At 38.6% G+C, this 23134-nt stretch overlaps 1 protein-coding gene across 11 annotated transcripts in view; it reads left to right on the forward strand.

Annotated features, from left to right (window-relative positions):
* The window catches only part of MAST2 (microtubule associated serine/threonine kinase 2), a 198933-nt gene that overhangs the window by 115688 nt on the left and 60111 nt on the right, over positions 1 to 23134 (forward strand). For 8 of the 11 annotated variants that reach the window (XM_038183262.2, XM_038183260.2, XM_027462775.3 and 5 more), the window contains 4 exons: positions 6300 to 6391; positions 13373 to 13448; positions 15917 to 15937; positions 18536 to 18614. In XM_038183262.2, the coding sequence (XP_038039190.2) occupies positions 6300 to 6391; positions 13373 to 13448; positions 15917 to 15937; positions 18536 to 18614 (268 nt within the window). The remainder of the gene's footprint in view (positions 1 to 6299; positions 6392 to 13372; positions 13449 to 15916; positions 15938 to 18535; positions 18615 to 23134) is intronic. The other 3 variants (XM_027462776.3, XM_038183261.2, XM_027462780.3) reach the window with 1 other exon arrangement.

Raw genomic sequence — 23134 nt, forward strand, 5'->3', positions numbered from 1 at the left:
GTTTCAAACAATATAAATTCACTTTGTCATTTCATTCATTTCATTTGTTTGCTTGAATTTTTGCAAGCAAAAAATGTGATAATCTATCTTCTGTGACAACTGCCACGGAGACACCTATTTAAAAAGCAGTTATGCTATGTGAAGCATTTAATAATGGAGTCAGAGGAAATGGAAAATGAAAGTATGCAGTTATGTTTAGTTTTCGTTAAATCATCCTTTCACACTTGGTGATGTAACTTCATGGGAGTATAATGCATAACACAACTGAAGTCGGAGATAGTAATGCTTGAGAAAGTCCGTGTATGTTTTCTCCCATTAAATACTGCCTGGTTTTCTTCTGGGAAGTGTCTTCTCTAATCAGAGACATTTTCTTTTTTTTTTTTTTTCCCTCTTCATATAAGGATGAAAATAGCTTTGGAGCATATTTGGGAGGGAGGAACGTTTCAGAATAAAGTGGTTTGATTTAGTTGGGAATGGCTGTGCCAGTCATTGTAATTCGTTGTGACATTTCATTTTGTTTGGCTTTGCAGTGGTTCCCATGGTCCTGTGTTGTTAATAATACAAAAGGTCTGGGCTATACAGCAGGGCATAAGCAGGTGTGCAACAGCCACAAATATTAGGCAAGTTAAACATGAATTAGATGTTAACTGGCAATTTCAGCCATTTCTTTCACAATTTCTTAACTTGAGGTGATGCTGCTGCTTAAATTTGAGCTGTAAATAAAGAAGGGATTATCTAACAAATAGCTCATCTGAGATGAAATGGAACTATTTCACACAATAGGTTAAAATAACACCTACAAATTTAGGTGTTAATTTTCCTTAAAACAACAGAAGCAGTCTACATCCAAGTTACCATGTGCATTGCACTGCACTTCATTCACTTCAGCTGCTGTGGTTGTTAGTGTGCTGAGACCTGTGGTGTTATGGAAAGAGATATTCTTCATGTTTACTCCCCGTGCATCTTCTAGATACCTGTACAGAAATACAACCCACGCTTTGCAGATGCAGTCATCCCCACGCTCCTTGTCCTGCAGAATTCACGTCTTCCCCCATCATCCATGCAGTGACTTTAATTTACTGGTACCAGCGTGAGACACGGGAACACGCATGGTCACACGAGTTTGGCTCTATGAAGGAGTTACACCTAAGGCTTTTTTTCAAGGAACACTAAAAAAATTGTAGTAGCACTTTGGATTACTATAAATGTTTGTATTTGTGAAAATTAGGGATGAGGATGGTGGAGCAGCTGAGAGGGGAACCCAGGAAGGGATCCACATCGGTGGCAGGCAGCGCGCTGCCTCACTGGCTGGAGGTGATGCTGGGAAGACAAAAGTTCTGTTCCTGTTGTAATGGAGAACCTGTGATATTTTAAACGTGTGTTGTTGGCCCTGTGCTCCCATCCTTCATCTGTTAAACCGGCATAATCGTGTTTCCTTAAGAGACAAGAAGCGGTTATTGCAGGAATGTGTGAACTACCAAACCTATACCATGAATAATAATACATTTTTTCCAGTTATTCTAGGATGAATAACTTTTAAACTATTCTGTATGTGGAAAAAAAATATCAGTTGAACCAGATGCTTACTTACTCTTATCTATTTTAGAGAACTAATTATTCCTGTTGTTGGTAGTGCTACAGCTTACAAAATTGCTTCCATCTTTGAATTACTATAATTAAGACGATAACTTCCACATCTAGTTAACATTGCTGTGCAGCTGGTGCATACATTGACATGCAGATTTTGGATTTTTTAAATTTTCTGCCATTGTGAATAAAAATTTTAAATACTTATTTTCATTTCCAAAATGTCTGTTTCTCATAAAGAAGTCTTTGTAAATCAAATCAACCGAAACTAAACTCCTGTAACATCAGAGGAAAATCTCGTTAAATTTGGTTAGGTGATGTGACATTTTGGGAGAATAAGTTATCTCTGATACCTTTTGTAGGTGTGGTCACTAAGCTGTGGGGGACCCATTTTGTGGTCATGGCTTAGGGATCACTGAATTGAACATCACCTCTGGAGCGCGTCTGATGTAGGACCTCTGAAATTTTGTTTTGGAAAGAGTTTTTAGTTAATGCAAAGGTTAATCTGGCACTGACAACTTGGAGTAGTTTACAGAACTAAAATCCTATTAGAAGTCACAAATAAAAATCATATACGTTAATGATTACTAAAAAAATGTGGTTTAAGCTAGGATTTTTCTGTGCATCTCATTTACTTGCATATGCAGAGGTTTTGGCTATGAGAATTTTCTCTAGGCCATTAAATTTAGATAAATTTCAAGAAACTTCCTTATCATTCATTTCTAATATCCAGCAGTGCTGTGATATTACTAGAGATTGGTGGTTGGTTATTTTTTTTTTTTTTTTCCTGTGGCCCTTGCTTTCATTACACGAACGCTTGATAGACGGGCAGCAGCAAGAGTCAGAGATGTCCAAACTGACACCTCTGTGAGCAAACTGTTAACATGAAGAATGAAACACTGATTTATGCTCGAACCAAAACACTTTCAGACTGAACATGAATACAAAAGAAGGTGAACTACTTGTGTAGAGGCTCAGCACTGGGTCGTCTGTTGGTCTCTAGCCGAAGGTTTGTCAGGAGGGAGAAGAGGAGCGCTGAAGCTGCGTGCAGCTCGCAGGTATTCTCCCAAATGTTCTCGTAAATATGTCTGGACAAGGGCGCTGGCTCCAGAGGACATTTCAGTGGGTCCAAAAACAGTGTCCAGTTACCAGCTCCACGTCCGATGTCCTGCAGTGTTCAGTTTCAAGAATGCACTTGGAACACTTCAGTACACGTAACAAACGTTATTTTTACTGCCGGGAGAGAAGTTAACTCTAGCGATAGTAAAAGCGCTATTTCCGTAGTGATGGCAAAGGCATTGTTTCAAGTATTTCAACATAAACTATCCGTTTTGCCGTGCTTGGTCAGAATTAAATCAAGTTGCTGTAACTCTTTCCTAGATTTCTGGATTCCGGTTTGCAGCCTGGGGTTTGGCAGGCGGCCGGGGGCGAGCTGGGTGGCGCAGGAGGTGTCTGCAGCCCCACGCCCGGGGCTCTGCCCTGCAGTGCTGGGGCAGAACTGAGACCCCCTGGGTTGAGATCAGGTTTTGCCTAAACTGGGAGGACCTACAGGGGGTTTGCTCTTCTAAAATGATGAAATGGGATCTGAGAAAAAAACAACATGTTAATGAGACCCTTACCAAATTGGGAGAGGAAAGGAGGGTCAGGGTCAGGCTCGCCTTCTGTTTAATGAAAATACCAAAACTTTGGCTTATAAACAAATAGTAATGCTTGCAATCTCTCTGGACTGCTTAAGATTCTTTTTTTCTTATTAAAATACTCAGAAGTATAGGTAACCTTTTCTACTTTCCCCCTCTGCTCCTGTTTTTATGTAGATGGAATTATTTTTAGAGAACTGTTTGCAGAATTCGCGAACAGTACCGAGCAATAATACAGTACAGGAGATGAATAACAAGATCTCCTCTTCATCATTGGCCTTGTGGCTCAGCACTGAGCCCAGTACCGTGCGTCTGGCTCAAGTGCATCTTCCAGGAAAGTATTTTGTCTTTGTGTGAACTTTGTGCCAACACTTAATACAACTTGTTTGGATTTCTTTGGCACAAATTTCTAGATGAAGCTAGCTTTACTATTTCCATAATTTAGCTGTTTTTCCTGAGGAGGTGCTCAAACACTGTCATAGTGGCTTCCTGGGGCTAGCTGCCCAGTTGAGATCTGCACGTTACCTCACCCTTCCCCTCCTCTTCTTTGTATTTTTGTCACTACCAGGACTTCATCACTGCTGTTCTGTAATTCCTCTGTGATTCCAAGGTCTCTTAAAAAGTTTTATATATCTATCGAGAGAGCTCTCTTCAACCAGTAGAGAGTGCGGCTGGATCTGTAACGTGGATTTGAGAAATCAGAAATTTTGGGCTTAGCCTCTGTGTGTAAGCTTTGCCTTACTGCCAGCACACATGGATCGTGTACATGGCTAAGCGAGCCTCAGTGATGTTCCTCCTCCCCTGGTTAGAGATGCAGTGAAATTGAAAGTATCAAATTTGGGGGCTGTAAAAAGAATAATGTTTTATTCCCAACTTGGGGCTAGGCTTTCACTCAAAAGCTATTCCCTCTTCTGGGTAAGCCTGACCTATTTTAATGGGCCTCAGCTGTGCTTGCTCTCCAGCCACTTAACCCTTTCTCTTTTGGTTCCTTATCTTTGCAAGTATATCAGAGAAAAGGGGTTTTGGAAACTTGGTCCAATCTGGCAGATGCAGGCAAGCAGTTAAAAAGCTGAGTTTGGGACAGTTTGTGTTCCCCATTATGCCGTGATTTAAATACACCGAGTTTCCATAGCAAGCTCCAGGCACTGCTGTGGTAAAGTGTATTTTGGGAACAATTTTTAGCAAAAGAACATGACCAAAAAGGATGGAGCTCTCTTTTCTCATAGTACTACTGTTTCATATTGACAAGATCTAAAATTTTTACATAGTAATTTATATCAAAATACTCAGGATTTTTTAATTTCTGAAATTGTCATGTCTATGGTATTAGACAACTCAGCGTTTTTGTATCGTGAGATTGTCCAGTAATGTCAGCATAACGGTTATCTGCTACCCATCCTGGAATCGTGTGTTCTGTTTTTTCAACACTTACTGGAATAGACTGACTGAGGACAAAAAAAGAAATCCATAAACTGAGATTTTAAGCCTCTTAACATCAGGCTGTTAGTTTTGCCATAGGATGTACACAATGGCAATCAGTTTTTGGATGGACTGTTGTTGAATAATACATGAATGTAAATGAAGATTGTATGGAATCAGTTGGATAATTTTGAGGAATGCTTTAAGTACACCAGAGAGCCTGAATAGCAGTTAATGGGGCTTCAACTTTATTACTGTTTATTATGGTTGGCAGTTTAGTTGTGCTTTTTTTTCCTCTGCTTTGAGTTCTCCAGTTTCCTATAGAACAACAATAAAAAGGCTTACAAATAATAATAGTCAGATACACAGTATCCTGTGGCAGCAAAATAGCTTTGCATTAAATTGCAGTTCTTGGCAGTCCGAGTGCATTTATCCTTGGCTGCTCCAGCCCGGGCGGTGCAGGAGGGACGGAGGCAGATGTCAGCACCGGGAGCCGTGCGAGCGAAGGCGCCTCGTCTGCGACTGCGGGGACCCGGCGTGGAGCTGCTCAGAGCTGCTCCTTGCTTGGCCGTCCTGCTCCTGCCTGCTCCCACCCCATGTCAAGAGCAACACGGTTTTAGCACCCGTTTTGCCAATTGCTGGAGTAAGCAGAAATGTTTCTGCAGTCTAGAAAGCAAGTCAGAAGTACAATGAGTAAATGGCAATAGTGTTAATATTTAGTTGTGAGATTTTGCTACGGAATTTGGACTGCTTATTCTGTATTCTATATCCACTTTTCCAACTGGGAAAAAGGGTGACGAGAAAGGAATTTAAATATCCAGTTGCTCTTGTTCATGGCTCTCATGATTTGAAAATAATTCACTTGCTCATTACAATTAACTTTTATCACCTTTGGACCAAACAGTTTGCTACTAACAATTGCAGGCAGGGAAGCAAATGGAGGTACACATTGCTCTCTTCTTTTGGCTAAATTATTAAGCGCCAGTGCAGAAAACCCCTCTGAACTCACTCATACAGAAGTATGGAGCAAAGTAATTGCAGTGAGTGGGATAAAGTCAGCAGAGGGCTTGTTGGGAACTCGCTTTGCATGGTTTTCGATAGGTATTGCTGCATGTGTTTGTGAAGATTCGTCAATCTCAGGGTTTAAGTTTTATTCATAAAGTCTTGCTCATCCACTGAGTTGTGCTAACTCTTTACTATGTAACTTTAACTCTGCCCTAAAGAATATGCTCTGGTTTCTCATGGTGATAGCCAGTAGTTGTAACAGATTTATTTGCTGTCTTGGATGTTGGTAAGAATATCTGAAGTGCTGGAGTATTTCACTGTTTTCTTTTTTTTTGCGTGATTTGTAAAGTGCAAGTTGCACATATTTGTGAATCAAGAGTGTTTTGTGGGCTATATCTAGTGGCCCATGAGTGGCCCATGGGATACAGGTTTTATGTTGCTTCTAGCATATTAAAACATTTGTTGCTGACAAAGTACCTTTTGGCCCTGTGTGTTTACTTCCCAGCAGTCAATACTGAAATAGAGTGAGTGGGGAAATATCGACCTAAATATGAGAGATTTCTCTTTAGCTAAAAGCCATTCTCCAGGACCTGCCTTCAGGTGCTTTTCTTTGTCTGGTTATGCCTTATAATTTATATCTCTTTCTTTCAGCTGTCGGACAAGCAACAGAAAGAGTTTGATTGTAACATCCAGCACATCTCCAACTCTCCCGCGACCACATTCCCCTCTTCATGGACATGCAGGTAACTCCTGGGGACTACTTTGCTTGGGAATCCTTAGCAAAAATGTCAGTGTTCATTGCAGTGAGTTTGAACATATCGACTTCAAGATGTATGCTTTGAAACTTAACCTGAACACAGCTTTTCACCGTTTCTAACTCATAACAGGGTTCGTACAGTTTCAGAATGAATGTTTGTCATGCTTAAAATCTGGGACTCTGTTCATCATCTGTTCTGTGCTGTGTTTCTCCTCTATTGCATCTGACCTCCACTCTCTCAGGATTTCAGTCCTCTTATGTCCAGCAAAAGAAACAGAAGGAGAGCAACGTCAAGTAAAATTAAATGTATACCTTTAAGTAGATATCTTAATTTGAGTCTCCTAGTACAGTTTGTGCCAGTAGTTTAACTGTAGTACTCAAGAGAAGAAACAGCCTTATTTGTGTCTCTATGCCTCTGGCAGACCATCAGCTGTGCAGTGTGCCATCTATGGTCTCTTATCTCCTACTTAGAGCAACATGAGATGTTTGAAAAAAACAAAATTATACTTTTCTGCCGGTTTTATCAGGTCAGCTGCAATGAAATGCTTATTTCAAAGCAAATGGGCAACTGCTTGTTAGTCATCAGGGGGAAGTGTGTGGAGATGTTCTTTTGAAAGAAAAAGAAAGAATGTGTATTCAACCTGTGGTAGCTTTTTAGAAAGGGTCATGCATGAGGATTTAACAGCTTGCCCTTGATGTTTTTATTGCTGAGGGAGGTGGGTGAAGCACGACTGTGTTGCTTTCAGTATTTCAGAACACAGGGAAGACAGGGCGGTTGTGTTTCAAGTATGGCCCTAATGGGTACAAGTGTATAGCTTGAAACAGCTTAAACAGTTGTGGCACCCATCCACAGTGGAGCCTGTCTGGAAGCACATCACAGTTGTGTTTAAGACAACTAACAGTTGTTTTCATTAGAATCGGACTTTCCTCCTCCTACACGGCAGTATGTTCTGTAAATACTTTTGGGAGACTGAAACTAAGGAAATGCTGAGGAAGTACAGCGAATTGGTAGTAGCTCAGCAAGAAGGAGCCATCTGCTTCTGTTCGCAGCGCAGTGTGTCTTGAGAGGGAACATCCAGCCCATTGAAAGGAAAAACAAGACCAAAGTCATTATTCAAGGATACCTGAGAAAGCCTCAACCACTCAAGTTTTTATGAAAATTTGCTCAAAGCTGTAACTTGTTTGAATTTACAGGACCAAAAAGCTTGCATTTGCTAGAGGAATTCCATGTCTCTTCAAACTCCCTTGGTTCTGTTGTGTGTGAATATGACAGTGACAACTTTGTAAAATGTGGGCCGAAGAAGGCATTTTTCATGGTAGGGATTCTCTGCTTAGTTACGTTGTGCTTTTTACTTGCTCTTAGAATTGATACGTATGCTGGATTTAGAAAATTCTAAATCAGCTCTACATTTAACTAAAATGATACAGAAAGATGCTCCTCAGAATATGAAAGAAGTATCTGTGATTGGCAAATTGCAACAAGATGTTGATGTCATTCTCAGAAAACAAAGGCAGAAATGTTCACAATAGAAACACCTGTATTTTCTTTAGATTTGCTTTTCTCCGCTCTCTGCTTCAAAAATAAAAAATTAGTCTTAGCATTTTTGATGCTGTCTCAGGCTTTACAAACTTACCTTTTATTAGAAATATGTGACTGTCTAGAGAACTAGAGTAGCTAATCAGTAGTATGTCATCTTTCTTTAGCAGAAATCAGCAAATATTTCTACTTTTTGTTCTAATGTGTCATGTGGGATTTAAAACTATTAATTAAAAAGGACATCCTTTGTGACCTCCAAGAGTTGCAAGTGGAGAACAGGAAGATAAATTACTTGTAAGCTGAATTTTCTGCCAGTGCTATATTTAGGAGTTTTACCTGAGAATAATTATTTATTCAAAAGACAAAAGTAGATGAAATTTAGAGTAGAATCACAAATATTTTCTTAAGAAATATCATATGTGAGATGTGAATTTGAGAACAGGCTGTGATATTTGTTTAGTATTTGAACAGAATCGATCAATCTGTTTGTTCAGACACAAACACTGATAAGTTACTAAGAAAAGCTGCAGCCTCTTCCTGGCCTCTTGTGTCTTGAACATGCTCCTCTTCATGGCCACTCTGAACCTCTTCTACAAATCAAAGGAGCCGCAAGCATGCAGAAATAGAAGGGAGGCTTTCTAAAAAGTTAAAAACCCTGTTCAAAAACCACTATAAAATGGAGTTCCGTATGGCACTTGCTGCAGGAGTTACTCTTCTGTATGTAATGTAAAAGTCAGGGGGTGTGATGAATCACAACTGACAGTCCATCAGGCAGACCTAGCTCCTAATGAACACTGATCCGGGAAAAATACACATTTTAATATCTGAAGCAGCATCAAGATAGGATGTCAAGCAATTTCATATCCTAGAAAACTGAGAGGAAAAGTAATACTTAAGAAGTCTAAGCATTTGAGATGGAAGTAAATCAAAACAATTTTTAACTTGGGTGTGGAATCACTTCTGATTCAAGAACTCTTAGTGTATTTGAAGTGTGCTAATTCACTTTTCAAGCTGTATGAAATGTTTTCCAAAATTACCTGGGACCTTGGTATAGAAAGCCACAGCTTGTTAACTTCATGGGAAAATCACCATTCCTACTTAGTCACTCAGACGTGGATTGAAGGGGAGAACTTTAGGAATACAGGTTTACAAACCTTCCATTTATTTTATTTTTTTCTTTTAAAATTAGAAATTTAAATTTATTGTGTATATATATATATATATGCATTTATTATATATCACAGAATTGTAGGGGTTGGAAGGGACCTCCAGAGATCTTTGGGTCCAACTCCCCTGCCATGGTTCCCTATATGTACACAGACATTTATTATATACACACACACACATATAAGGTATGTATATATGCACAAGTATTTTCCTTATGTTTGTGTGTATTTCTTTGAATTGTTAAAAAAAAACAACTGAAGATTACAGAGATGTGTTCATGGTACACATATTACAGTGTACACATTGTGAGATGGATTACTAAGTTACTGTTAGGTTACATTTTAAAATGTGAAGCTTAAAATCAATCAGACAAGCAACATAATCTTTGTAATTCAGTAGGAAAGAGAGATTCTTAAAGCTGGATGAGAAAGGTCAGGCTATTTTAAAGTTTACTTTCCACACTGCTGACTTCCAGTGCAGATACTCGTCCCTGTTCCCATCTATAATAACATGTGGAGGGAGCTGCTTGCAGGCAGCTCTGTAGTACTGAATTAAATTATTCTGCTCTTTTCACTGCAAGTTCAGTTCCTCCTTCTGGCTAAAAAGAAAAAAAAAAGATATTTTTCAGAGTCCCATTTCCGTATCTGTTTTCCCAGTATCAGTAGAAAAGTTTAGTGCTATACAGAAGGGCAAGATTCTCCTGCTTCCAGAACCAAGTGTGCATCTGGGGGTGTCTGTTTTGAAGGCTGTGGATCTATGCAGCGACCAGGCAGTGCTGTGAAGAGAAGGTAAATCTTGTACAGAGTGAGCAGAGTGTGTCATGTATGACTCCAGATCCTGCCCTGGTTATCAAAGCTGTCATTCGTTTCCATTTTGTGTACGTGATGCTCGGATGCTATGACAGAGCCATGACATTCACTTCTCTTGAGAGAGGTGGTACACACTTTTCTTAAACAATTTTGGTTATTCTAAGATCTGTGTGCGCTAGAAGGCAGAAAGTTCTGTAGCATGCAATAAGATCCTTAGCTGCCTCTGTTAATATTCAGCAAATAATGTTAGTGTATTGTTTGTAGAAGACCACAACAGCTTTGTATTTATTTATGTGTACAAATCTCAGAAGCAGGCTTTACAAAAAGATACTAGTCTGAGCTTTTGGACTTATTAACCTGTCTGATGAATATCATGTTTGTAGATGACAGCTGAGACTTTGGCCTATCTCTCGCCTGTAAGGTCAGTTCTTGTATTTTCAGGTAGTGGATGTACAGATGCCTTGGCTGCATCCTTCTCAGTGTGTCCAGGAAAAGGGAAGGTTCATGCCTGAATTATTAACATTCATGTAACAGTGTTGATTTACCTAATGGGTAATCATTCTGTGTAACAACGTCCCTTCAGACAGAGTCGTTTCAGGTTCAATAGTAGCCAGCTACAACCCTTGAGCAACAGGGGAATTTACCTTTGCTAACGGAATAAATCGTCTTTCGATCAGTCTTGGTGAATGAGACCACTGCACTACGGCTTTCCTTATTAAAATTCCTTCAGCTATAGCAGATGCAGCAGTACTGGGAAATTTTAGGGAAAGTAGTAATTCCCCTTCTCCCTGTTGTTGTTTTAAAAGCTTTACCCAGACTTGAATTGAGTAGAAAAACTAATTGCTTTTCATTTTAAAACTTGAAGCAAATCACGAGGGATCTAATTAAAATTCCAGTGTCTGGAAGGAAATATGCTATATAAATCTGAAAAAGTTGTTGCTTAAAAATTAATAGTATCTCTGTACCAGATTGTGCAGGCTCAGAAGACTTCGAACACCCACATAGTTAATTTCAAAACTTAAAAACTGTCATTACCCAATTTGTTCAGTTATTCTGAAATCCTATTTTGATCATAATCTGGAAAGTTTGCAAAAGATTGATGAAGACATTAAGAAGGCGATGACAGTTCATTGCCTGTTCATAACGGCATTGGGCAATGAGCTTTTTGTTCAGAAAGATTGTCTTGACACAGCAGGATTCATCGGAAGCAAAGGTTTGGTGTGCATGCAAACACCCATGTCCTACCAAGCCTGGCAGACTTCCTTGCTATGTCAGAGTATCTGCTTTATTGCTTAAAGATGTTGCTACTACTGCACTCCCTTCTGATCTAAATTGTTCCTTCAGCTTTCTGCTCTGCTAGCGAGTAAGTGGCAACCCTAACCCTAGCTGTGTGCTGCTGCTGGGATGTGTGTTTATGCGCTGTTGAGTTGTTTTGTTGCTCTCTTAGCTTTTTTCCATCTTTCTTGTTAGCTTGCAGTGCCATCTAGACTGTGAAAACTGCTCAGCCTTCTCTCAGTTCAGCAGCAGTATGCCTCTGGTTTTCCACTGTGCCCATAAGAATTAGAGTGAGTCCAAACTTGAGAAATGAAGCACCAAAAATCACCTTGTTATTAATTTCTGATGGCTGTTCTCCCCCTGCCACCTGGGATATATTGGGAATGGGTTTGATGGTGTTCACTTGTGGGTGAAGACCTGTGTTGTGTCTTACTACACTCATCTATTGGTAGTTCTTAACTAATGATTTATAACAACATATTAAAACACAAAACAAAACCAACCCAAAGGAAAACAAACTTGTTGCTCAAACCCTTTGTTTTTAATTTAGTTGCTGAAGCAGATTGTGCAGTGCTCTGGATTCACTTCCCTCTCCAGTTCTCTCAGCGCCCCTTGGCACGTGCTAGATCAGCCCAGGGCTGCTTTAATCTCAACCAGCTGCTCTTTTTCCCCCCTGCACTTGGAGGCCAGATGGAGCGTGCTGGCTGGTGCCGTGGCCATCCCCATGCCGGAGAAGGCATCAGCTCCTTCTCCTTCTCCCCTTCCCCACCTGTACACACCTCGCTCATGAGAAGTTGTGAAGCGATGCTGCTGCAGGTTTTTTGTGAACAACGGTTGTGGCTGAAGTGTGAGAGAATGCAAACCTTCGAATGAGCACGGTGCTTATCTTCAGTTTCTGCTCAGCATAGCGGTTAAGGTACCTGAATAACTTGTGGTGAAATGAATGCAAAGGTATAAGCTCGAGCACAGTGCTGGATGGAAACATAACCTCACAGACTGGGCTAGGGGGTGAGCTGGGCACCTAGTGCTTCTCCTGAAGTGGAGGCAAGTCCTCTGCAGGTGACTCATCACTGATGTTTGACCTATTGCTCTTGTCTAACATGACTTTTAGAATAAATGCATTTTATGTGGGATCTAAGCCCGAAGACACTTCTGATGAGGCCAGTTATATACCATGCAGTGCATTGTTTGTCCAGTGTCTGTTTGTTTTCCTGCTCACGTTTTGATGTTATTTTATTGTCTGTACTCAAAGAAATCGCTGTTGGCGTATGTTTACTATGGATAGTTTCTCTTTTGAGCTTGTATTAGTATCTGAAAGAGCAAACCACTTAAGAATGTGCCTGATAGAAGCAGTCAACTCACTGACATGAAGCTACTAATTTATCTTCTAAATTTCAAAGGTTTCTGTAGTTAGTCTATAAATGATACTGGCTTTCAGGAGGGCTTTTATAAGGTTGTTGCTTTTTACTTAGAAATAAAAGACATTGCTTGTACTACTTACCAGCTGTATGCTTACACATCATAGAACAAAGCCAGGAGAAAAGATTCTTGTGCAAAGTAAAAATAAAGCATTCATTTTTCCTCAGTGTATGAATTCACCAGAACTTTCATTTTCATAGTAGCATTATCTCAACAAACCAGTGGTTAGGGTAAAGGCTGTACATTGTGGCCTGATTATCTTCCGTGAGTGTTTAGTCCTTTTATTATCGTATACAGTTCCTTTGGTATGTCTTTTTTCCTCAGTGAATTCTATGTTCAGCAGTGATAAACACTTTAAGCATAAAGATGCTTTCTTATTACTTATTATTATTCCTGCAAGTGTCATCGATGTCATTTCTAACCTAGGGTTTTCATTGAGAAGTGTAAGGTAAAGATTGTATGTGGGAATTATTACAAAATATGTAAAATACATATTGTATTTTGTGTATATACGATGCACTACTTATTTAAAAGCAAGTAAGAAAATGTACACTTTAAATTATTTTAAAAGGAGGGAAACTACTGATACATCCATATAATAATATTTTTTAGCAAACTAATGCATAAGTCATGAAGAGCTCAAGGAGCACATTTTCAGTTATTTATAGCTACAACTTGCAATTGAAAGTGTTTCTGCATGGTTACTCTGAAGTTACTCCATTGCAAGTATGAATTAATTTTTGTTTGCTTTCTCAAACAGGTAGCAGCCCTTTGGACAGTCCCAGAAACTTCTCACCAAATGCACCTGCTCATTTTTCCTTTGTTCCTGCCCGAAGGTAAGTGAATATATCTTCAGTCTGGATTGGCAGGAAAATAGCGTGTACCTTAAAAATTGCCTACGGGTTACAAATTTTGGGGCTGTGTTTTACTTTCTCTGATGTTTGCAGTTCTATTTTACTCTTTTTTGTTTAGGTCTTGGCAACACTCGGAACATATTAGGTACTTTTCAGACATAGAATATGATAAAGTATATAAAGTAGTAAATACTGTTACTAGGGAAGAGGCAGTGTTCTTCCAGAAAGATGACATACAGGCCATAAACAAGCAGTTTAGTCAAAATGATGTAAAAGCCAATTATGATTAGAATAACTCTATCTCAGAGGTAATCCTAGATCCTCTTCACACTGAGTAACTGAGGTGTATTGTAAGTGTGCTGATCTTGTTTGTCTTTGTGCAGACCTAGCAAAAGTACCTAAATTAGGCATGCACTACTGCATTCATTCACTGCTTTCTGAGTGGTAACAACTTCTTAGTTTTCTCTGCTGTCTTGGGGATTGGTGTCAAGAGTACATTACCGCTCTAATGAGGAAAATAGCTGATAATTGAAATTGCAAGTCTACCAGAACTGCTAAAAGAAGAGCAGTATTGAAAGACCTGAATGGAAAGCTATCATCTGTCCAGTAGCGAATGCTAGACAAATGCTGCTCACGCTGTATATCAAACTGGTGGAAAGAAATCTGATACCGTTAGTGACGAATTCAGTATAAGGAATAGGATAGAAAGAATAAAGACAGCTGAGAGAAGCAAACAAATGGAGTATTGAATTTCGTATCCTAGCAGGTAGGCAGTAGTGGATAGTGATACAGAAAGTTAAATATAGTTGAGAAATAAAGAATAACAACAAAGTGATCCCAAACACGATTTGGGCAGGAAGCAGGATTGCTAGATTCAAGTGTGGGGAAGATATTTTTGAATTGTTAAGCTCTCCTTCAGCTGTAGTTTCTTACCTGGGTTAAGATTACCCAAGGACGTGTCATTCTCAGAGGAAGTAAGTTTTCTGAGAAAGACAAATTTAGCTCAAGTATTAGTTAGAGAGAGGGTAGATCTCAAAACCTTAAAGAATAATGAAGGGTTAGGATTTGGAAGCATGCTGGGTTTATGAAATGAAGAGAGAAGCTGCAGGTATACACTTTGTCTGGATGGCAGGTAAATCCTGGAGTGTTTCTCAAGTTAGGTGATTGCTAGAGCCTTGAATACTCTTTGAAGTACACTTTGGTCTTCACATTATTAGAAGAACTTCATACAATCATGTAAAATGTGAAGAGCTGGGTATGTATTTTCATGTTGCCTCGGAGGGGAAAAAGTCAGTTATAGGTGGTGGTAGAATAATTCAAATGGACTCACTTCATCCACTTGTATTTTTAAAGAAGTATCTGAGCCTGATTTGGGTGTATTCTTTATGTTCTGCTGAAGTCAACTGAATTTTTACTGGTTTTCTGTTTCTGGAGTTCTGGCCAATGGATTAGAGGAAGAAAATTGCCGCTGAAACCATTGTCAAAGCTTAACATCATTTGTTGGCTGTTTCAGCTACTTCAGTATTACTGTATTCTAAATTTCCAAACAAAACAATAGTTTTAATAGTAAAACTCTGAAGAGTGCCCTTTCCTACTTTTCCACTTTTCTTACCTGATTTTTAAAGAAATAGACAAATACAGGTTAAGCCTGTCCTAATAAGTGGTGTGGTTCATTTTACAGCATGCATGCTACTCTGTATACTTTATCTGTCACTGAAAAGAACATGTAAGCACAGCTTGTTTTAGAACCTTTTTTCTATTTTCTACTTGTATTACACCCTGAATAGCTATGCCAGCAGTAACAATACATACCTATTATATTATCAGGCAGTAGTATCAGAATAACTTCTGTTTCAAGTATGGTATTAAGTAATTTAAAATGTTTTGCTCTGTTACCCCAGACAAACAAATATTTTGCTGTACCCTTTTGATAAGCATTGTTTGGGTCTTAATAGAGTTCTTACCTGATTTCTTCCATTGCCATCAAAGAAATGATTTGTTGCTGGTTTTCAGCCTTTTGTATTTGATGCAATTTCTTCTTTTGTTATCCTGTTTGGATATCTCTTGTGATTTTCGTTCTTTGATTATAGCCCTGTCATGAGTTGATTCTTGGGAAGCAGTAGGGATCGCGTTTGGAAAACTCATTTTATTTTAAAACCAATTTCACTACTATGGACTGTGCAAGATTGTCCTTAGTTTAGCTAGTGCTTCATCATAAATTTCCTACTGGATACCCTTTCAATGACTATTTCATCTCCACAAAGTTAACACGTTCAGAAATCTTCTTGTGTGATTAAGGTAAAGTATCACTAATTTTGTCCATATTCAGTAAAAGCGATCTCATTGAAATACTAGTAACAGAATATGAGTTTGTGTCTATTTTCCAAAATCACACGTGCATCTTTTACTTCTCCCTCCCTCATTGTCATTGTACAATTTCTTCCATACAGCCACGGACACAGAGCAGACAGGTAACGTGTATCATGTTGCTGGTGTATGTGTGTTTGTGAGCTAAGCTTCTGTGCAGCTGAGCACTAGCTTGTGTTCCTAACAAGTTCATGCTATTATAACCCCATTTAGGCATTCAGTTTTTATTCTTTGGTAATCAAAACAGAAAATCTTTGCATTTTGACCTAAAATGTTAAACAGGTAGTGCTCTGGGAGAAGATGCTTTGTTCTTCTATCACCTTGTTTGAAAATTAATTTATGTTCATTAAATAGCATTATAGCTGCCATAAAAATACCTTGTTAATTAACTTATTAAAATGGCATTTTAAAGGCAAAACTCATTGTTCCCATGTTTTTGTTGTTCTAGCTAAGTTTATTTTACAATAAAAAATAAAGGACCTAAAATTTTATTTCCAAGTATCTTTTCCTGAAGCAATATTGCATAAGGTCTCTCTAAAAATAAATTTGTATTAACAAAACACTGAAGTAGCTTTGAAATGTTTTGCATAAATGAAGGAGGAATTTTCTTGTAAAGCAAGTCGTTTTCCCCCTGCCTTTGATTTGCAAGATTTCTTCTCTCGTCCCACTTCCTTCTGCTAGATACAGAGCTGATATCCATTGTCCTGACTGCTTAGCACATTTCTTGCCTAGATTGCATCAATAGAAAATAGCCCAAGCATGAAGAGGTGTACTGTAATTTTTTAAGGGAGAAGGATTTATTTATTTATTTTTAACATTGTCAAAATGAAAATACTGAAGTATTTTCAATGCACAACTTAGGCTACTCAGTGATAGAGGGGTTAGGCTTTCCTTTTGCAAGAAATGAGTGATTTGTACATTCCTGTCTACTCTTTGAGAAGATGGGAACATATTGGCCTGCTTAGGGACTGAGGGTCCAAACTGAGGTCGAATCATTGACCAGAAGATCTTCCCAGCACCCCTGTGCGTTAGAAGAAGCTGAATGAAGCTTCTGTAGCTGACAGCTGGTTTTCAGTACCTGAATGCAGGGCACAGGGACTTTGTAATGCTGGCCTTTGTTGTTTTTCAGGGTTAAGAAAGGAATTTCATTTCTCTTGGAATTTTTTGAGGTTGTTCTTTTACACATATTTGTCATAACAAGGAAAACATCACCTGTGGCTAAATGGGGTTTAGCTATAATGAATGCATGCATAGAAATCTGCATTACAGCTTGCTATTTTTTATGCATGAAGCATGAATCTTTTTAACAACTCTCTTGATACAATATTCTTTCAGTAATGTAGAACAGTGGGTTTATTTCCCTATTGTTCAAAAATAGGTGGCAAAGAGGAAGGGTATAGGTATTTTCAGGCATGAGTACCAGATAATAAAAGGAACAAGATCTGGAAAAAATATTAACAGATCTGTGGGTGTGCAGTGAACTTTTTTCTGAAGATTGAGGCTTTGTGTGTTCATAGCAGGATGAGAAATACTACTATGAAGATGATAACAGGTTTTTTATAAGCACTATGTCAAACCTATACCAAGCATGCTATTTTATAATGCTCTGCGTAAATGGACTGATGAAATTATAACAAAACCCCCAAATCTTTCCAAAGCCAGTTAGAACAATGAACTGTTCTAATTCAGTTTCACTTTATGACCAGTTACTGATAATCTGCCCGAGTAAAACAGGCAAGCAAGGGGAAACTGACATGAGGGAGATTTCTTTATCATTCATCCCAACATGCAACAGGGCGTGTTTTTTATTATAGGAAACAAAATGCATTCAAGATTGAGGTGAGATCAGAGGCTGAAAAAGTACAATAGACAGAGCTGAATTGAGTATACTTTCCAACCTCACTGAGGTGGGTTTTAGGGGTAGAAGAGGGCTTCAAGGAGGACAGTATGGGTTCTTCACCAAGCATCTGATGTTGGTAAAAACACGATCTGTTCTGCAATATCTCAAGGATGTTTTGGCTATTTTCCCTGATAGTCATGTTTCTTTGGCTGTGATAAGTAAATATCTGCTAACATTATACTGTTCGGAGGAGAAAGAGACCCTGGGTGTTATTTCTGTTTCCTCTGTATTTCAAATACACCTATCGGCTCTGTTCTGATCTGCTGTAGTGGATTTGACTCACAGCTGTGTCAGTGGCTGAGCTGGGCCAAACGCACTAACCTAGGTAAACAAATGAGTCTGCTTTCACTTGATTCATGATCTGAAAACTTTTTTTCACAATTTTCAACACTATTTGGGAGACAAGGAACTGCATAAGTATAATAATTTTAGGCAAGTCTTTTTCAAAGAAGTTTGAAATGAGCTGATTTCATTTGTCTGTTCCTGAAACTTCAGTTTTTGCTCAACTGGCAACATTTGCAAATATTTTATATTTTATTTGCAAATATATTTGCAAATGCTTTATGCAGGAATCTGATGCCTGTTTTCTCTGTCTTTTCCAAGGTCCCTTAATTTTGCTCTTAAAACTTACCCTAGCTGCTTTTTCACAAAGACCATTCTAAATAGGATAGCTGGTTTACCTGAGTATTTTAAGACTGGAATAAAAATGTGCAGTTAAGAGATTTGGGGGAAAGGCTTATTTCCCCCAAGTACTGATCACACTATATCTATCACAGTAATTTCTTTTGCTTCCTTTCCATAGAACGGATGGACGCCGCTGGTCCTTGGCCTCCCTTCCCTCATCAGGATATGGAACAAACACTCCCAGTTCAACAGTTTCAGTAAGTGCCCCAGATTTTTCCAAGCAATTCAGTTTGTACGAACACACCCTAACAAATCAGCTTCTGAGTCTTTACTAAAATATCTGATCTTTCTTCATTGTTTTGCTAACATTATTAAATTTACTAATTATTTTAAAATTATTTTAATTATTGGTTCTGCTGCTTTTTCCTCCATTTCCCAGCTCCTATCATCTTGCACTTTGCCTTTTGCATTGGTGAAATCCCAGTGCAGCACTTGGCTCGACTGATCAGTTGAGAGGCACAATGTGTCAGGACTCTGAGACAGTGCATAATTACTAGCAAGCACTCAGCTTTTTTGTAACTGGGAAATGAAATTCTTGTCTGCTTTCAAGTTCTCAGTGTTAAAACCTGCTAACAGGCTAGCAGAAGGAAAATTTGATAATCCACATCTGTTACTCAACTTCAATAATTTGAATCTCCCAGTGATGCTTTGAATTTCTCACTTGTCATTAGGAAGGTTGGCTGCAGTTTACATGACTTCTTCTGTACTTTGAAAAGGCTAATATAGTTAATATCAGGAAGGCACTAACACCATTTTAACCCTTATATCTCAGATACTTTTTACAATGAATCTTACTCTTTAGTTCATGCAAAATAGTTGTTGTAGTTATCTACATAACAATCTTAAAAAGAGACTAGAAACACCAAGGCTACCTCTACAGCCTTAGTTTAACATGCTTTTTTATGTGTTACGGGGTGAGTGTCTTCAACTGTGTGATCAAATATCATTGCCTCTTTCTATAATGCTTCTACTGATCATTTTGTTTTATACCTACTGTTTAGAGTATGTTCCTAATAATTGTAATACCTGCATTAATTAGGACTCAGTACTCCATGAGTATTAATCTTACTAAGCAATAAATCTAAATGAGTAATAATCTCACTCTGAATGCAGCATCATTATTTTAATTCTGAGATGTTCTATTAAATTCATCCATAAACTTTTTAGTGCCCCTCAAATGCAATTTTATCTTCACAGTTCCTTGGGATGTGAGTGTTAAAATCATTCTAGATAGGAGAAGAAATTGGACTCAAAATTTTTAGGTATAATTGACATGATTAAATCCGTTTTTCGCAACATGGATATCATCTGTATTGTTTCATATGTTCAGACATTCCTGTGGACTCTAGTTTGCACAATTTTGACAACTTGTTATCTTTTGTCCTTCAGGACAGAATTTTTTTATTTCTTGTCTCCTTAGAAAGCAGGTGACATGATTTCTGTCTCCCTAGGAGAAGGGTGTACAGATAGGTAGGTTTGAGAACAGAAAAATGTGGGAGAAAATTTCAATAGCAACACAGGAAAATGGCAGCCCTGGTTTCACTGCCAAGCAGTATTATTTATCAAGCACCTGAGAACACCTTTTGGACCTCTGCTTTTGCCTTTAGAGTCTTAGGTTAAACCTCTATCAGCATAAGCCATGGTTGTGTCCTCGTCTGGGTACAAGCACCATGCTATTAAAGCATGGAGCAAGTATTGTTACTTTCAGAATGGGTGGCATCCAAATAGTCAGATGATCGATAATCACTGTGAGAGCTTCCCAGATGCCTGTGAAGATGACACCTTTGGATGACACTAAGCTGCCTGCAGTGTCTAAGTCTTTATTTCCTGGTGTGTAAAGTTTTTCAAGAAATTATAGTTTGATGAGACTTGGGGTAGATGTCCATGGAGAGAGCAAAAGTAACAAAAGAAATCTGTTGGAAATATCAGTCCTTGTTTTGAAATGGGAACATGAAAGCTACTTTTAGATAGTCCTCAGCTTTCTGACATGGGAAAGATAGAATATTCCTGTCTTGTCGTGTTCCCAGAAACAGTGAGATTATTTTGATTGAACCTTTCCAGGAAAAAAAAAAATCTTAGACATGTCACATAGAAAACATCACTCCAAATTCTGTAAGTCTTGTAAAGCTGTAAATAGAAAGCAGGACAGTAATGAGAAACATGTGGTGATAGTCCAATGTGGAGCTGAATTCACCTTCCTGTAGGGAATGGATTCAAACCTGTATTCCAAGACTTTTTTTTTTTCTAAATGTATGAATCTTTACTCTCTTTTCCTTTTCCTGATCCAGTTTTATACTCTCAGAAAGACACTGAAATGTGCTGTTTAGTAAGTTCCGAAGCAGTGTTGGAGGCATTAAACTTAGGATAGGCTTAGAAATGTAATACTCCTTATTGTCATAGTATTTCTTACATTAGAATTAATTTGAATTGATCTTAATAACAATTCTGAGGTTGATAAGCAGTATTATTCCTATGTAGACTTTCAAACTAAAGTAAGAAGATGCAAGGGGTTTGCCAGAAGCACACTGAATTAATGCCATGGGTGAGAACATAACAGAAATTTGGGCTTCTGTTTGTTGTGATCAGTCCTCTAGATCGCGTTTCTTTTTCAAGCAAGATAGAAGGAAGGCAGTAGACCTTTCTGTACGTATCAGTAGGAAATGAAATATGAAGAATAATGTTTCTTCTGCATTCTGCTGGCCTGAGTTTTGGTCTGGCAGTTAGAGCTGAGTTGCATCTCTGTGGTCATAAATGAGCTATTCTACCAACCAACCAGCTGAACAAACCAAGACATTTACTTGTTTTAAAGTCAGTGGAAACTCATACATTCTGCTTTATTTTTTGCTTCCAATTGATGGATGACACTTCTTAAAAAATACATACTTATCCTTCATAAAGACCACATACATCAGGCCAGCACTGAAAAAGCTGGAGAAGACATTTCAAGTGAAAGATTTATGTGGAATAGTCAGTTGAATGGGACTATATACAGTTATTTTTAAGCATCTAGTTTGCTATTAATTTTCTAGATGCAGAATAAACATATAATACTATATTATTAGCTTAATCTTTTTTTTATTTATTTATTTTTTTTTTTTACTGAAGAAGAGTTAGCTAATTCTGCATCTGTAACCAGCAGTGTTAGGCTGCTGTAAATATTGAGTACACTGATGTGATTACATAAAAATCAATAATTCAGAAGTATTTAGTTTTGCTCTTGTGTTTTCTCACTGAAAAGCTGGATGCCTTAAGGTTTCTAGAGAAGCCCTTGATAGAAGGAAGTCGGTTTCTCAGCATGGTCTTTATAGAATCACAGAATGCTTTGGGTTGGAAGGAGCCTTGAAGATCATCCAATTCCAGCCCCCCTGCCACCTCCCAGTACACCATGTTGCTCAAAGCCCCATCCAGCCAACACTTCCAGAGATGGGGCATCTACAGCTTCTCTGGGCAACCCAACCCGTTCCTCACCACCCTTTGAGTAAAGAACTCCTTCCAAAGTAAAGACTTTCTTCCAAAATTGTTTTTTTCCAAATAATTTATTTCTGAAACTATCTTCAGAGCTGTCCTTAATTATTCCTTGGAATTATAAACTTTACAATCTAATTGCTTTTAAGGAGAGAAAACGGAAGGAGGTTTTTGGTGGGTCATCTGTGAGTTGACTAACGCAGCTTCCCCGGTGACTTTGCTGTTGGGAAACGTGTTGTTTTTCTAGAATTTCAGGTTTGATTTTTCTCTTCCAACTCTAGTAACTAATAACTTGATATGTGCTAATTTTCCTAATGTTGCAGTTTTAGTTTAATTTTGTTTTGAATAAGAGATGCGCTCGTAATGCCAGAGCTCGAGTACCTGTTAATGCAGCACTTCATTAGCCAGTGTCTTCAGTACTTCCTGCTCTTCTGCAGGATGGGTGTTATTCAGCACGAATAGGATGTCATCTGACACACACCTTTTCTTTGAAAAGTGTTGTGGTTTTTGCATAAGCAGGTGCTTCTTCCCCCCTGTTTGTGTTGTGTAAGACAGGTGATCAAAGAAAGCTCTGAAAGCCAAGAAGGACTTGCATAATTCTGTAATACGGCGAGAAATTCTTTCCTGCCAGATAGGCATAAGCAGAGTGCGCAGCAGAATTGCTGTGGGCAAAGGGCTGTCAATTACTCCGACTCTGTTTTGGCTTCAGTGTGGATTAGACAAGTGTAAGGTGATGCCCCATCTGGGTAATTGTCACCAGGCAGACACTGCTAGATGTGACTTCCCACCATGGTTCTTCTAGACCTGCCCAAAGTTGGAATTTGTGGCTCCCTGTTCCAGCTGTGCTTGGGGATTTCCTAAGGCTTTCAGGCAGGTGCTTTTCTGTGCGATGAAGAGGGAGTGGATCTGGGCTCTTGAAAAAATTACACTGTTATCAAAGGATAAGATCTTTAGGTTTATGCATTCTCACATTCAGTTCAGCTCAGTCTTGGCTAGAATTCTCTACAGATAAGATAGTGTTAGGTGATTGGATCTGCAACAATCTGCTTAGTTTTTCTTCAGTTCAAAAGTGACTGTAACTCTGTTGGCGAGTTTGGATGCACCTGGTTTAGGTGATCTCAGAATATTTTCTTTACCAGCTGTACAAACATGCAGGACTCAATGAGCAGCCTTGTTAGCGTTTGGCTTTCACTGCTCAGCCACTCTTGTTAGCTTTCTTTTCCAAAAACCATCAACAGCAAGTAAGTCTAGA

Source organism: Anas platyrhynchos, chromosome 8, assembly GCF_047663525.1.
Source record: "Anas platyrhynchos isolate ZD024472 breed Pekin duck chromosome 8, IASCAAS_PekinDuck_T2T, whole genome shotgun sequence".
In the NCBI taxonomy this organism is placed as follows: domain Eukaryota; kingdom Metazoa; phylum Chordata; class Aves; order Anseriformes; family Anatidae; genus Anas; species Anas platyrhynchos.